Source organism: Rissa tridactyla, chromosome 1 (assembly GCF_028500815.1).
Source record: "Rissa tridactyla isolate bRisTri1 chromosome 1, bRisTri1.patW.cur.20221130, whole genome shotgun sequence".
Lineage (NCBI taxonomy): Eukaryota > Metazoa > Chordata > Aves > Charadriiformes > Laridae > Rissa > Rissa tridactyla.
The window spans coordinates 7,009,309-7,026,621 of NC_071466.1; the positions used below are offsets into that span (position 1 = coordinate 7,009,309).

General features: G+C 37.6%; 1 protein-coding gene across 15 annotated transcripts in view; it reads right to left on the bottom strand.

Moving 5' to 3' along the window:
• Positions 1-17,313, bottom strand: part of EMSY (EMSY transcriptional repressor, BRCA2 interacting) — a 55,477-nt gene that overhangs the window by 33,167 nt on the left and 4,997 nt on the right. For 13 of the 15 annotated variants that reach the window (XM_054195311.1, XM_054195341.1, XM_054195301.1 and 10 more), the window contains exons 4-9: positions 16,640-16,714; positions 14,164-14,339; positions 12,856-13,008; positions 9,124-9,383; positions 4,316-4,589; positions 1,831-2,124 (exon numbers count right to left, since the gene is read on the bottom strand). In XM_054195311.1, the coding sequence (XP_054051286.1) occupies positions 1,831-2,124; positions 4,316-4,589; positions 9,124-9,383; positions 12,856-13,008; positions 14,164-14,339; positions 16,640-16,714 (1,232 nt within the window). Of the gene's footprint in view, positions 1-1,830; positions 2,125-4,315; positions 4,590-9,123; positions 9,384-12,855; positions 13,009-14,163; positions 14,340-15,405; positions 15,532-16,639; positions 16,715-17,313 lie in introns of those variants that run through there. The other 2 variants (XM_054195359.1, XM_054195318.1) reach the window with 2 other exon arrangements.

The window sequence follows — 17,313 nt, forward strand, 5'->3', positions numbered from 1 at the left end:
CCATCATTGATCAGTTGTAGTGATTTTTAACCTTTTCTGGTCCATGATTCAAAACATAGAATGTTTCCCAGGAATCAACAGGTTACAACCAATACTGAATTGGTTCATAGATAATGAGCCATCTAAAAATGAAACAGTTCTTCAATAAACTTAGTCTGTAAATTCTAATATGTTTTAATCAGTCTAGTTGAATTCCATCCCTCTGAATAAATTAAAAAAAGCTTTCTGCACAAAGGGTATTCGTGGGTGTAAGGAAGCAACTGTGACACTGGCTAGGGAAGGTTTCTTGAAGTAAACTGTGCTCTCTCCTCTTGAATTTTTGGTTATCTTAAAGCCACAAAGGAACTGGGCTGAAACAAGCTCTGAGGAGAATCAGCAAGAACAAAGGATGAGGAACACCTTAATACAGAAAAGATTCTGCTCCCTCTCTCTCTCAATTTGTGTAGTGGAACGGGACTTTTGCGAGATTCACTTCTCACTTGCAAACCAGGAGTTAACATCATCTGTTCAAAAGTATATCCAGGACACTTCCATCTTACATTCCATGATGAGATAAAAGTTATCGCATTGTTTGATCAAATGACATGAAACATCCAGCCTGAATTAATCCCACCTAAATGTAGGCACTTACATTTGTCCACAAGTATTTCTAGATGAACAATTTTGTCCACTAAGGACATGAAACATCCTCCAGAGAACTTTTCTTCTTTCTGTGCTGACTATAAAAGCAGTATGGAGCAAACAAGCTCCAAACTTAAATAACAAACTATCTGAAGTTAGGAAAGATAAACTGGAGCCTTTGCATCCAGACACAACACTGGATAAAGAGCAAAGCCTCTCTGAAAATTGATTCACATCTTCCAAAAAGAAGAAGTAGCAGATGGTATTTCCAAAGAAACTTTAACCAAAAAGAACACTGAGCCTAAACCCATGGTGGAAGGCAAGGACTGAAGCTCTTACTGATCAAATATTGCTCAGTGACTGGCGGATGGAGGTCTGTCTGTCTTATTGGATATTTTTCTTAGGCAATGGTCCTATAATCCAAAAGGAAGTTTATCAAAGGACAGGAGTAGGGCAGCTGGTGGGTTTTTTTCATTCTATGGTCTATTTTAATACTTTTGTCTAAATAGTATGAATATAAAATAATATTTTTACTAACATGATTAATATAAAATATGGATGTAAAAATACTTTGCACTTTTATAGCACTTCTTCCTTCAGAATTAGATAATCTTACTACATCTTATGGAGATAAGAACCGGATTCTACAGCAGAGTAAAGCCAACACAGAAAAATTGTATGACTTGCCCAGAGTCAACTGAATGAATCAATATTACAAAAAGAATCCAGTCCAACTTCCAGTCTCAGATCTAATTGTATTTGTTTTGACAAGAACCACAAGTAGGCTTTGATTTCTGGACCCAATAAAAGAATTAAAACTTGGATTAGCTCCTTTTTCCAGTTGATGCAGTTGAACAGCTCTTGGATCTTCAGAAAACTGGTGTCTTCCAGGTTGCCAATCATGTAACTTTTGAAGATACTTACATACCTTTCAATCTCTAAAGATAAATTTATTCCTAAGGTATGGTCTGTGTACCTGAACCAAACAAGAGTGGCAGAACCAAATTCTTCAATTATTGTTAGCTGAAAAAATTAAGACATCCTTCATATCTATCTATATCCAGGTTTAATGTCAAATCCTCTACTCAAGTAATTATGCCTTAATAACAGCTCCCTGTGCACATTTTGGGACAGAATTCTGCCCTACTTTTCTTGAGTGGTGGTGAGACCTCCTAATCACCAATATGAGCCAAGATTAACTCCAACTACCTGATTCCTGTTTGATCTGAATCGTGGGCTTGATGCCAGGTGGCAACTGAGATTGCTGGGGCTGCTGTTGAGCTGCAGGAGACTGCACCAGCTGCTGTTGCTGCTGCTGCTGCTGCTGTTGTTGCTGCTGTTGCTGCTGCTGTTGTTGGGCCTGTTGTATTTGGTGCAGCTGCTGTTTGGGGGATTGCTGATGCTGTTTGGGAAACTGTGCTAAGATCTGAGTTGGGTTCCCAACCAAACCTTTTGGGGAAGGTAGTCTGGTAGAGGCAACTTTAATTGCTGACGTAGACACACCTGTGAAAGAGTAAATGGTTTAAGACTGAACAGTGCAACATGAAAGAAAAGCATTAGAATTTCTTAAAATACTTCTGCATTTAAACTGTCTTTATGACTGAAAGATGCATAGGTAATACACAAATAAAAAAGCTCCCACATAGCAGAAGCGCTCTGTTCAGAGGCAAGGGAGCCTTATACAGATTTCCAAAGTGGCAGCAGAGCAGCAGCTAATGGAAAGACCACAATCCCCGTCTACTTCCTGTACCTTTTGTATGTAGCACAAAATTCACAAATCTTCTCAAAGCCTGAACTTTAAGCTTCAAGAAAGCAAAATATTTATAGTGAAAACCGTGACTACAAAAAATTAGAATATGAGGATCACAAATACCAAACCCATCAACATTAGAAGGGAGTATTTGTTAGTTATTTTAAAATAATGAATCAAGTAATGGTATGTAATTTAGAAAACTGTGGACCAGGTCCTGTGGACCAGGAAAACTGTGCTGATAGGTTAGGTGATCTTACAAGTAATAAAGCGATTACACCAAATTTTCAGTAAGATGGAAAGACAAAGTTCCCATATAAATCTTATTACTTATTTCTGTCACTCCCTTACACAGTTGTCATATTTCCAACAAAATTTGCCTTCATCTGGAATTCTAAACTGCACGTCCAGAAGTACCAAAAGAGACAAACATAAAGTCCATGTCTTATGGAGGCAGTTTTTAATCAGGTCCCAGCTGTAGCGGAAAATGGTAATAAAAACTCCTCTCTTGTTTCTCCTCTACATTTAAAGATGGCAGTGACCAATGTTAGAAATCAAAATAAGCTACAAGTCTGGCAATTTAAATAAGTGACCCTTTTCTCACTGCATCATCCAAGATGGTTCCTCCATTTTCTTGGTCAGCTGTTTTCATTCATGCATTCAACTTTCCCACATTTGGAGTGATTATCAGTTCATGTCACAAAACATTTCACCAGCATCTTCTGCAATGACACTGATAGTCTTGAGGAAAAACTGTTAAAGAGATATTCTGTCTACTGTATTTTAGAATTATAGCCTCTTCCATGATCAAACCCAACTAAAAATCCACAGTTCAAACAATATGAAAATCTGCTGTAGAAGCAAGATGGAAGGCAAAATACCTCCTCAGCCTTGATTTGGTTGCTCAACTTTTTGTGGAATGGAACAAGAATGGAAAATATGGACGAGGAAAAATTGCCATGTGACACTTGTCATTGTCAGGCACTGTATTTTTCAAGTGTTCGTCACAGAGGCTCTAGCACAGCTTCTCTTCCAAATGTTAGCTAGCAGCTGTGGAGCTGAATCAGTCAGGCTAGCAGATGTGTGAAATCGGAAAACTAGGAATTTTAATCCAGGCCCACTCAGGTCCTAATTTTTAATGACTTGAAAACTGACGTGCTGATAAAATACACAGATAAAAAGGTGTAAATTTTTTTCACCTTTCAGAATTGTCACTGAGATTAGTTTCTACAAGAAATATACTAAAGACTGTGCATGTCAAGCGTAAGTGGTATTTATTTTATCTTAGCTTTGCATGTTTTTGCAGGCTTTAAGAGAAGCAATCATCTTCAAATGCTGGAAACATCCATTTTCAGTGCATCAGATAGAGGTCTTAAAGCCAGTCATTTTGAGGCTGTAGTAGTTTAATGCTGCAAGTAAAATCTTTTCAAAATAAAAAGCTATGCCACACCTAGAATCATAGAATGATTCCGGTTGGAAGGGACCTTAAAGATAATCTAGTTCCAATCCCCTGCCATGGGCAGGGACACCTCCCACCAGACCAGGCTGCTCCAAGCCTCATCCACCCTGGCCTCGAACGCCTCCAGGGATGGGGCATCCACAACCTCCCTGGGCAACCTGTTCCAGTGCCTCACCACCCTCACAGTAAAGAATTTCTTCCTAATATCCAATCTAAATCTACCCTCCTTCAGTTTGAAACCATTACCCCTCTCACCACGTTTGCTTTAAAAAGTGGATCTGCACATTAATCGTTGAACTAAAAAGGAAAAGAGTTCAACCAGAACTTGTGTGGAGTATCCTCAATTAGTTTCATCAACAGACTTCTTCCACGTCTCCTGTGCTTTACTCATCATATGTAAACATAAAGTGCATCTCCCCTATGCTATTCTCAAAGTCCAACTCATCAGTGAAAGAGCTTTTATAAATACAATGTTATTGCCATACCTTGTGCTACTGTTGACATAACCACAGACGGTGTTGATGATACTACAGCAGTCACAGCAATAGTATTTGCGGTGCAGGAGGGAGCGGAACAGCTACTGCTGCTGCTGCTACTGACCAAAGAGGACTGAGACGCAGTTATAACCACCGGTTGCTTTTGAGTAGTTGAGGCAATGACTGATGTTGGGACAAGTTTCGTAACTGCTGCATAGTTGTGAGACTTTGAAAGGATGTTGGGTACAAAAGTTGAGCTTGGAGAGGTGGTTACTATTATCACCTGAAAGAAGAAAAACAGCAAGAAATTTATTTGTTCTTTGCATTTCTTTAAAAGCACGAAGTTTCAGTAATATATCTGTCTATGTGTATTTAGTTTTAGGGATACGTGTTTATTAAGACTGTTTAAGAGCATCATATTCACATTTGCTGGCAAAACACATTTTCAAGTCATTTAAAGAAGTGGTGATAAACATTTCCTTAAAATTAGAAGGGTTTTGTTTTGGTTTGTTTTTTTTTTTTTTTAAAGGAAAACAATTACTATCTAATTAAAGTAATAGTATCTCATGTCTGAAGGCAAACAGACAGGAATGGCTTCACTAAACTGGGCTAGGAAGCTGGAAACCCATTTTAAATGGAACGGAAGGGATTTCAAGCAAGTTTTAAACACTGTTCTCCAAAACCCTGCACATATATCAAGAAACAGCAGTGAGAGAACAGATGATTGTTTTTTCCTCTTTAAGAACTAACAAGCAGTTGCTGAGTCAGTAATGGAAAATATTTTTGATTCACAAGGCTGTAAACAATCAATATTTCATCAGTGAAAAACATGGTTTAGGTTTAAAACAATTTCTGCTTTAATTAGCGCCCTCAGTAACAAAAAAATTCTTTCTTATCTGTCTGAAAACCATTTGCCTAAAGACAATAAACATTACCCTTAGTGTGAGTTACAATTACAACACCATGAATCTAATTTGACATAGAAAACAGAATTCATTATAACATCGGAAGAGGTCTGTTCTTATGCAACTGACCTAGAAAACTAAACATTTCTTCAAGTATTGAATATGGGGACTATTTACGTAAAGAGATTCCTTTTATTCTGCTAATATGTACCTCCTTGTACTTAAAAACACACAGTTAAAATAGAAACAGCACAGAAATGCAACATATTTTCAGTTTACCATGCAAGAATATCAAGAAATTGTATTAATAATGCAACTGTCCCAACACAAATTTCATTTCTTAAAACCTTGAAAATTAATGATTTGATGTAACAAAAGCAGATAGGAAAAAAAAAAAAAGGTACAGAAAGAATAAAGAAAACCTAGGTCAGATCAAACTAGAAGTCTTACACTACTACCCAAGTACTACTGAAACCTTGCCTGATAGAGAAAAGAAATAATATGATAACGGCACCAGAAATACAGAGTTAAGTGACAGATCAAGCAGTTAAGAGTTTAAGCATTTATAATTTGTTGGGTTTTTTTAAAAAAAAAAAAAAAAAGAGATAATCACACAGATGGAATAAAAGCAGCAATTTTCACCACCATGGCTGCCTCTGCCTCTCCTTTCCCTGCAGTGCGTAGTTTTTGTTACTTAGCTAAACCTGCTACTTAGTTAAACCTTTAATATCTTGATCTAAGGAAAACGAAAGCCTTACTACCTCCATGAGCTGCAGCACTTGACCACAACTGACCAACGCCTGAAGGACAAGGTTTCCACATCTGCTGCTCTACCACTTGATCGCATTCTCCAGGGAGAATGTTTTCTCTGCGTCACTTTTATTTTTGCCTTCTGTCTAACCCCGATTTAACCAAAACACCCTTCTGAAATTGCTCTTACGCTATGACCATGCAGACGAGCCGAACCCGACACAGCCTGATTCTGGTACAAGGCTTTCAGGCAGAAAGATCCTAGGATGTGCCTCTGGAGTTTTATCCTGTTTTTTAAATAGAAAGTTAACACTAGAAGTACTTCACAAGTGTTTGAATTCTAGGGATGGCTCCATTCTACCAAGGATAACTAATTTAGAAATACAGTCAAAAGACAACGTGCAGTTAAAAAAGGCAGATTATTCACATTAAGGTTCCCATCCAACCCGTAGTGTAACAGGGCAAGCTCAGCATCTCAGCTAAGTACAGATATGTTGGATGAATCTGGGCATAATCACAACTCTGAAGACCACACTTCTTCATTCAAAGGCAGAAAGAAAACCATCAGCCCAAGATTATCACTTAATAACTATTTAATCATGCAAGGGAAAAAAGCTTGTAAAGCATTATAGTTCAACAGATTGCTGTCCAGTGACTAAGCAGGTTTGGATCTCTCCATTCTATTTTTTCTTTCAAAATTGACACAGAACAAAGTTTAGTGATCTTCATGTATGAAGTATATCCAGAAAAGAGAATTTTCAGGTAAAAATGTAAAAGCATTAAAAGGTCAAACCACAGCAATTACATTTTTGAGAAACTATTTTCTCATGTATGTTTAAGTGATCAAAGTAACCTCATCATGGGTCCCAAAACTGCATCACATTTTTTACAGCAGAAAGACTGCCTGATTTAAAAAAAAAAAAGGCAAATTGCTTTTTATTGTTGTTAATTTTAATTGTTAATGTAAAAACTAATTCCTACCATACAAACATACAAATTAGTCCTGTCAGCTCTATTTTGAGACATCAAAACCTAGTCCCTGAATAAAGGCATTAACTGCCAGAAGCTTCACTAGCTAGATTCCTTCTGTGTCCTAGACAGAGGCCTTTATTATAAGAGAATCCAGAAATTAGAGCTGTGACATTATTAGTTGTTCCGACAAATCTTCCTCCAACCTACTAAAATGTCAAAACAATTCAGAAGGCTGGCATGCAGAAATAAGAATTTCATTCATATCCAACAACTTCGCTCATATCCAACTGCACTTGTTTAAAATAGTACATTTCCAATTTAAGTCTAACAAGTCTGACATTTAATTTGAAACTACTAAAAGGGATTTCTCCCACCAAAATGATCCAGTTATGTATTTTGGCATATTTAAATCCAACAAAAGAGGGCAGTGTGACAAGATCAGATAGAAACGCTACTAAAGCTCCCTAATGAAACAAGTGATGATTCTCCTGTCATTGCAGATTAGTAGGACTCTCAAATACTACTGTGCAGAGCAAACCCTAAAATTTCCACATCAGGACAAGCAGAGGCACAACTGCAGAAAAGACACTATCAACAGTCCATTCTCTCCCTTTTGGAGGTTTAAGACACTCCATCTTTAACTACCATGATATATAACACTTATATTTAATAAAACACTAAAAACATAAGGCAAAAAAAAAATTAAGGCAAAAATATTCTTCCTAGCTAAAAGATGAGCACAATAGGACCAACAGGACGGGTAGGTTAAACTCCATCCTAGCTGTGAATTTGCTGCATTGAATGCAGGACATTTTATTTGATGGTTTATGCTCACTCACGAATTTCTATACAAGAATTCAGAGATTAAATTTGATTAAGCACACTGTTAAAGAACAGCAAATCAACTGAAAGCATCAAAGCACTCTGAAGTGGGAAAAGGCCAGAAAGCAAGTTCTTTATTGCACATTACTTCAGTTAATCTTCCTTGGTTTTAAAGTTTCCAAAAATCAGGACATGGGAACTCTGCTAATCCAAATAGAGTCATAAAACAATTAAGAAGCCTAATAGAACCAATGCCGTGTGAAGGTTTGTGCTCAATAGTCAAACTCTCACAGTTGGAAAAAAAATGCTTGTTAGTGGCCAGCCTACCATCAGTCTGTTGGTATCACGGCCAAATTAATTCCACAGACCCCCCAAGTTTGCCTTAATTAATAACCGTACCAAGAATGAACTTGGGCTGAGCCATTAATTTTTTTTTAAACCTGAAGAACAAGAAAGTAGACACATCTGAAATGCTTCCTAAAGCATGGGAAAATAGTCACGGCGTAGATCAGGCACATAAGATCTGAGTCCAATACAAAATTTCAACACGGAAAGCCCTTTTCCACACACTGCATTCTGGTGAAAGCTGTGCACTCTCGGCTGAAATAACGCAACTGATTTGGAGCACTATAACGGTGTTAATGTAGAATGAGAAATGGCACACTAGTACTGAAAGGAAAATAAAGCCCCCCCAGTCTCTGACCAGCTCCAAGAATAAGCTTTATAGACCCCCATAAAACTAGTCTCTAGACAAAAGGCTCGGCAAGGGAAAGCCCATGCCATCTGTCCTGGAATTCTACTACTGCAAAGAATAATTACAAATAAAGAAAATAGAAATAAGAAAGATTACCTTTGACCAATAGTTGTTACCATCTGAAGGCTGTTCAGTGGCCTATGTGATCCAGTTCTCAGTGGACTAGTGTCCATATCACAAAACCCAACACCACAAATGGTACTAACTGGCAACCTTGTTGGCAGTCTCACCAGAGAGGCCAAGAATTGAATGAGCATGGAGACTGAATCCCCTCTCATCCCTAGAAGTGGTCCCTTCAGGTCAGGGTTGAGGCACATTGGTGGGGCAGTCTGGGGGAAGCTTGCACTCCCGCTGCCTGTGCTGTACCTGTTCTGTGGATAAAAAGAGGGCTTCAGTCTCCACGGCTGTCAATCCAGGTCCTTTCACACACAGGTGAACTAAATTCATACACGAGTTTGGTTTTCTCTTTGTTCGTTTTAAAGAGGGATTACCTTATCCCAAGCGCAATCCTTAAAAAACAGCTAGACAGTTCATAGAAAGGAAGAGTCAAACATCACATCTTATTCATTGATAAAACCAGAATAAAGTAACATTTGGCAGCTTCCCCCACATACCTTCTGTGTTGTCGTGTTTGTTGTCTGTGTTGAGGGCTTAGTGAAGGTTATTTTCACAGGCGACATGTGTGGTGGTAAGGAGTTGGCAATGCTCTGCATTATATTACTCATCTTGGGGCTGCCACTTACAGGCACTGTGATAGTTTTAGTGACAGGAGTCACTGCCTTCGGGACTTCTTTCAGGAGCACAGGGGAAGAACTAGAAGAATTTGTTCGCCGTCTTTTGCGGGGCTTTTCATCATCATCTGAGCAGCTGACACCTGGAAAAGACGGACTTTTTCTAAATTATATTTTCCCCATTTGTGGCTTTCAATGCTTTCTAAAACAATTCAAACTTGACAAGTCTTACACCCACTTCCAAATAAGAGAAAAAGAAATAGAGGATAAATTCTTTCTTATGGTCACAACTAACCTGTATCACACCGCAGATGGTCTTAGTCCTTGAGACAGACCACACTTAAAGTACCATAAAGCAAAGAAACAAGCTCCAAAAAACCCAAGTTACTCAGTTACTGGGTCACTTCAGTCACTTTAAGAGATTAAAAAAACATAAGAGCCGGTAGAGGGATTTCATTCTGTCTCCAGAAGTCTGACTAATGAGACTACACACACAAGGGGGCTGGGATAACATCATGCACATTTCAGTTTAAAACTTTACACTACACTGTTGTTCTTATTGCTGGTTTTGTTTACAGCATCTGGACTACTGAAGTTTATCCTCCTGTAGTCTTCTCTGATTTCAACCTCCGTACCTACTTTCATGCCGTTCTTATCATTACAGTATGCTTCTCCCTTTCACCTCAGCACAGCATCTTGAGTTTGTTTTTTTTTTTAAATATGACATACTTAAACTATTAAGGTCAAATCTCACTTTATCAGCTTCTGCCTTGTTTGGTGTGTTTTGTGCAACAGATATAAAACGGCACCTAACACAACCACAAAAAACAACAGAAATCCGGCCTCAAAGGAGTTCATTCTTCCTCACAATAATTTACTGCATAAATAGGAAAAAAAAGTCTGCTGCAGTATTCAGCTGAGCAATGGATAACTCTGCAGCATGATCAATGGATCTTAAATCCATACAAAACTCTCCCCTACGTAGGCAAAAGGTTCATAAATTGGCATACGTTACAGAAAGACATAGTTTAATTACTCTGAAAATCTCTTAGAGCTATTGGGTAGCATTTATGTTTACCAAATTAGCCAGTGTTAAACAATTTAAAAAAAAAAAAAAGATATGCAGAAAATACACAATCCCCTTACACAGAACAAGACTGAAATGTTGTTCTGTATGCCTGGGGCTTACAGACAAAAAATGCTGTCACAGTAAAAAGCAGTCTCGCTGGTAACCCAAGCAAACTTGGTTGGCAGTCAATCTCTAATTAGGGTCAAGATCTAATTACTGACAATCTCTAATTAAAATAACTAAATATTCTGGCATTCAGAAGAGTGGAGATGCAGGAATTAACATGGACGAGAAAGTGCCCAGTAGCACAGCAAGGGATTTCTGAAAGATGGGATTCTCTCCTAGTACCAGCACCAGCTCGTTTGCAGGTTCGCTTCTGAAGGCTGACAGTTTTATCCACACAAAGATGGAAAACTGAAGCACAGAAGGGAAGCAAAGGCTCAATTTTAAGTTTGCTTTGAACTCCAAAAATTAGTTTTAGCTGGCTGTAGCAGTACAGATGAAGCATGGATCTACAAGTCCGGATTTCAAAGCTCTCATCAACAATTTGCTTTATGGCCCTAAACAAGCCTAGAGGTGATATCCATCTGTAAAGCAGAGATTTGGTTACGTGACTTCAAGGTCTACTATGAACAAGCTTTTAAGTAATTACTGTGAGTGCACTATACAAACTTATAACTGTGAGGTGACTAATCACATTAAATATGTGCAGGAATTTCAGAATCTCAGAATTCATTTGAATCAAAATCCACACACAGCTAGGATGTTAGGACACAGCTGTTATTTTGGTGGGTCACCAAGAAATACTGGAGAGAGAGATATTTGTTTGTGGTCCTCACCCACAAAAAAAAAACCCAAAATCCCACAACACAAAAGTAAGAAAGTAAGATTAAACTAGCAGAGCATTCTTTTATGTTTAGTACAGTTCATTTCACGTCCCGTTTTCACTGCTGGGATTCTGTAAGAATGTTATTCCTGTAATTTCACGTTAGAAACTGCTTTTGCACGACGTTTTCCACAAACATTTAGCTAAAAAGGTAATAGAGCTCAACTATAACTCACACTTGACAGGCATGGCAGCAGAGGCACTGAGAGGTTAATGGCTCAATCAGACTGTGACTTGGATGCGGTCACACAACAGATCAGTGGTGAAGTCATGACTATAACTCAGGCCTCCTGAGCTTGCTCTTAAGAATGTTTCCTAAAACTAACGTGACTAATATAACACATTCTGAAAGACACATGATTCCTTGGGAAAAAAAAACAACCAACCAACCAAAAAAAAAAAAAAACAGGCAAAGAAGGGAAAAAAAGAAACCTAGGGATGGCGAGAATAAAAAATGAGAACCTTTCATCCTTCTATCGTGTGTCTAGACTGGTTTTATACTCATTACCATGGAATAATTCAATAGAGGTCTAAATTAAATTTTTAAGAGGTTAAGAACATTTTCCCCTGAATCTTTAAACTAAAGCTGAGTGATTAGTGCATTAAATCAGAAAAATGAAAAATCTTAATGTAATGGGTTCTGTGGGTTGATACAGTCATTAAAGATGGTGGTTTGCAGGTAACATTGTATTTATGTACAATGTGACATTTCTGACTAGCTAGAAGACAAACACACACATATAGCATAAAGATTACAGTAATTTTTAAAATATTAAAGGTATCCCCAGCAAGCATACAAATAGCACTTATCTACTTCACTATCAATCTTTGTCAGCTGCATTTTGATAGGCACCAAGTAAGGCTAGAAGGAAACATTTTTAATTTTTAGTTAAATAAAACTACCTATGTAGTATACTAGCTAGGTGCATGTATACGTATGAGGAACTATTCTGCTTTCAGAACTAGATGATTTATTAGCCAAAGAAAGGTGGGGGAAGAGACAAGAAAAAAAAAAAAAAAAGACTGTTTCTAGATGTAATGCCCTGGATTTCCAAATTTAAACACATGACGATGGGTATCTGGTGGAATTTCATATGGAGTTTTCACAGTTGCCCAGGAATGCAAGCCTCACTAAGATTTGCTTCCAAATATATCACCAAATGGCTAGATGTAGTTAATGTAACCATATAAATGCTTGCTAAACTACTGTATTCTAAAGAAGTCCCGGTCAACTGTTAAAGTGGAAAGGAGGGACCTTTTCTAACTCAAATAAGTGATTACTGTGCATTATTTAAGCAGAAGGAAGAGGGAAGTCCGCTACGGAAGCGATCAGCAGAGCCACCTTATAGACAACTTCTGAACAAGCTGGATTAGAAATCCACTGACATACAGCAATTCCTGCATTCTATTTTAAAAATACTTTTCACTCCTGTTGTCCTTGCCATTACTGCTCCCTGCAGCTTTTTTTACAGTGACTGGATTTATCCTGAACACAATTTCTCTGAAAAAGCGAAGCAATAAATTCATTCTTTAGACTAAATGAAGGTATAAAGGCAGTAAATGACTTGCCCAAGGTCAGTGTGTTTAATTCAGTCCATGCTTCAGCCACAAGACTGTCCCTTTCTTTCCCTTTTGTTAATCAGTTGCTAGTATCACTTACTTTTGACGTAAACAGTACTTCCACTTGGCAAGACGACTACATTGGAGGCTGGACTGGCGGGTCTGGGGGACTTCACTGTTGCTACACTGCCACTTGGAACAGGGGTGGATGTTGGGGTTGAAGTGGTACTTGTGTAGGAATAGCAAACCACCACTGAAGAGGAGAAAAGACACCTTCCATATAACTGAAGTGCAGAATCCCATTATTCTATCACTATTTTAACAATTGAAATGGAAGCCAAAGACTTATTGGGTCATTATCCACATCTTTGCCTCTGCAATCCTGTTACCGTTGAATACTCTCCAGTTTGACCTAAGTGTAGCCATGGAATTAATGGCCTTCAAAGATAAAATAGAAATCTAACCTCCCCTCCTCCCATCCCCAGAGATCTGTGCTACCGATTCTAGATTTTTTTACTTGTATCGATCTGATGTTGTACTTTACAATTTGTTATTTTTCATTTTAGCATTAATTCAATATTTCGATCTTTTTGCTTTTCTGTAAATGACCACATCTGGACTAGTAACTGGCAGAAACTAGCTAGTGCCTCTCCTCAACGGTACATCAGTTGAAGAAACCCAAGTGTTCCTTCAGTAATGAACAACTGATTTTGCTCATCAGCTGTTTTAAACTGTTGCTTGTAATTAATAGTACAATGATCCAGTATTTCTCACAAAACCAGAGTAAAACAGCCTGTTTCAAGAAGTGTTACACATTCTCTACTTGCATGAAGCATAATTCGAGCCTATTCAGCCAGGTTAGATGGAATGTGTACTAGCATTACTTAAAAGGCATAGGGACAGCAGAGAGCAATCTTTTAACATGTTAACTTGGTATGTTTAATCTGAAGGAAAGGAGAAAAAAAAAAAAAAAAAAAAAGAAAACCAACATTTTCTTGACTTTTACCAAAACCTACTTACATTCTTAAAGTGTTCTGAACCATATTTCACCGCTTACAGACTTTACAAAACCTTACGCCATAGATCTAAGTTTTTATAGTTTATAGAGCTTAACCAGTGAATTTCCCCCTTTCTGGCATTTATGGTTTTTTTTATTCCACTTGCTAATGTACTCACTAACACAAAGCTGTTAGATTTATGCTGCAGATGCCGCAAAGGCATCTTTCTAAAAAGGAAAAAAAAAAAAGAAAAAACATTTTTTTAATATTTCTGTGAATGCTGTAAAATCAGAACGATTCAGGTTTTTTTAGAAAAGTATCTAACACTTACTTAAAATCTAAGGTAACAAGTTGTACTGTGACGTTATTTTTATATTCCCAGAGACTGCAGAATTATGGTTTTCTCTCACCTTCTTTGTTTCCAGTTTCTGCAGGAACTGGCAGAGATGCGTTGTGCTGAACAGCTGCATTGGCAACAGCGTTAGCGGTAACAGTAAAAGCTGTTTGTGGAACAAGCCGTGGCATCAGTGGCACCAGTCGACGACCTTCTATAGACCATTCGGAAGAGCTATTTGGTCCAGACATACTAAACAGAAACGCGCATTCTGTAAGTATTCTGACAAGTTTCCAAAAATACTCAGTACTCTTATCTAAGCGCCTTTTTTCAATAAAGAAAGTCTAAAAGGCAGTTTTTAAAGACATACGAGAGCAATAATCTTCAACTTTCTTCATTTCATGAAAGCCCTTGCATTTTTCCCACCTGATATCGAAATCCTCCCATAGAAAATCTGAAAGTTTCTTCTTATTTTACTGTTTTGTTTCACAGAGCCCTTAAAGGGCCAGAGGCCTGTGGATGTCATATTCAAAACCCCATAAATGGATTAGCTACTATTCACTAATTTTCACATTTCAGAGTTGGTATACTCTCTACTTCTGGATGACAAAAATACCTTTGACTACCCATAGATTTCGTAGAACACTACTGAAATTGATTATGTTACAGGGAAAAAAACCTCAGCTTCTAATGCAAATCTTGTTTTACCTGAACAGAAAGGTTTCTCAGACTTATTGAAGTAGTCCCAAACTGGGTAAGACAACGTGAAATGACTTAAACACACCCTGTGCATCTCCCTCAACTGCAACCAGCCTGCTACGTTCATTTTCTCTTAACCTTAGTACTTACACACAAACTAGAATGGTTCCAGAAAATGCTGTTCTTATCTAGATGGAGAAGTGTTTCTGTTTATGACTGTTTTACATGACTCATTTGTCAAATCAGCAAAACCAAAATGGCAAATTACTTCTCAATGCTGTTATGTTCTTAAGCAAATCAACCCATTTAATGTATTAATATATTCCGAAAAACAACTTCTCACGTGAACTATTGCAAGCAAGTTGCAGCAAAAGCTACCACAAATTAGTTTGCAAAACACAAAGGATCTGCTCTGTTGTTAAATCCTGATACGCTTCAGCGTTCTTCATACACATTCATATAGTATAAGCAGATTTACATCAGCTGAGGTCAAAATACGTTTTTAAAAAATAAAAAATAAGACTATAAATGTTGCATATAGCAAAGCTAGCAAAGTCGGCTTTCCTAATGAGTTAGAGAATTATTTAAGTCAAATACTATATTACCAACCATCACTTACAAAGAATTACCACAGGAAAAACAAAGAGATGCAGCACTTCACAATTGCACCTTGTCTGGAATATAATATCTCATCCATTTGAAGTTCAACACCTCAGGACAAACTTTATGCTTCCTCTGTAAAATGCTAAAAACAGAACTACTACTTAAAAGGAAACTCGATTCAAGAAAAGAATCCTGATATGACAATTAAATGCTTATTTTTCATTATTCCCCCCCCCCCTTCTTTAAAGGGGTGTAAGGAAGTTGGTGTTTTTTGTTTGGTAAACAGCATATTTCTAACTCTTTAAACTTGAACATTAAAACACTAAAATATTAAATATCCTTCTGAAGCACTAAAACAGTATGCTGATTTTGGCGAATCTTGGATCAGACAATTGCTAACTCCAAGTGGCCTCCTATTTGTACAACTTCCTTTTTTGTCCCCATAACATCTCAGCTACAACACTCAAACTTAAAAGAAATCAATGGTTGTAACACAGAAAAAGAAAAAAAAAAAAAATATACAGACATTTACAATCCAGCTCCGTTTAAAGCCAGTTATTAAGAGTAAGGCTGTTAAGTAACTATCAAAGATACGTAAGCATTTGCCCTCTTGCTCCTCTCCACCTCCCAAAATCATGTGGAGCTTGCGAAAGCAGACGCAAGGAGGAACCAGCCCAGTTGATGCCAGCACAGCAGCTGCATCAAGCCGGGAAGAGTGGACACTGATGTCATCAGTTAGCTTGCTGCAGTTTTGGGTTTTTTTAACTCTGACCATTTTTTCACCTCTGTGCTGATGCACTGTTTTCCACTAATCTCTGCCACCTCTTTCCCTCCCTTTGTCTTTCTACATAGTTAAGTCCCTCTTAATAGAACTTTTCCAAATGGATTTAAATAAAATTAAAGGTAAAACAAAACATAATAAAGCAAACATACATGTTCATCCTGGTTATGGATTTCTCTATTTTCTTCTGGTCTGTCTTACAGAAAGCTCCTCATGACAAAAGACTGTTTCTTATATCGTACTTGGGCAGTGAATGGGATGCCTTCAGATCCAAAATGCAACAGGACTAAATAACTGTTTCCAGTTCCCTGACGCAAATCTGATACAGTAATTCCTTCACCCATACACTGTTTTTACTACTGTTCTTTAAAGACCCATCAATCCTCAAAGTTCTATCGTTCAGTCAAGGCATAATGGATTTTCCAAAGTGTACTTTTGGAAATCACGTAGAAAATGACCTGTATCTTACTTGTGTGCAATAGTCGTTAGTCGTTCATCATTTACTGCTCTCCGAACTTCAGCACGATGTCGCTCCGTTGAAATACTATTAAAAAAACCAGCAATATATTTTAGTCAGAGAGAGACATGAACATTTATCTAAAATTTCTACCTAAAATTAAACTTATGAATAATCTGCTGAAGAGACGAAAGGGAACAGGCATTTACATTTAAGAGATTGTCACTTAACTTTTGCTATCACAGTGAGAAAGAATGAATGTATTATTGTTCAAAAGTATTACTAAAGAATAAACAGAACATTGCTGTTCATAGGGTACCGCTGCAAAACAGCTAGACTCCAACCTCCAAATTAGAGCAATAAATCCAAAGCATATGGTAGAAAAATTTGCACAGGACACGCAGCATTCTTTCTCGATATAACTTGGGCCCAAATACCTTGAAGTCCTACCTTGACAGAATTCCAAGACAGAGCAGCCTCATGAGCTAGCTGCAATCCTTTAACACTCAGTATCTCACAAAACACCAACAAAACAGTAAAGCTGCTGCCACAAAAGCATAGCTGTTCTCCTTATTAAAAACTCAAAGCAGAATAGGAATTAAACCTCCGCAAGATGGAGAATTACTTCTCTAAATTAAGATTTGCTTTGTGATACTAGTGATAGAAAAAGCACGCGATACCTTAAA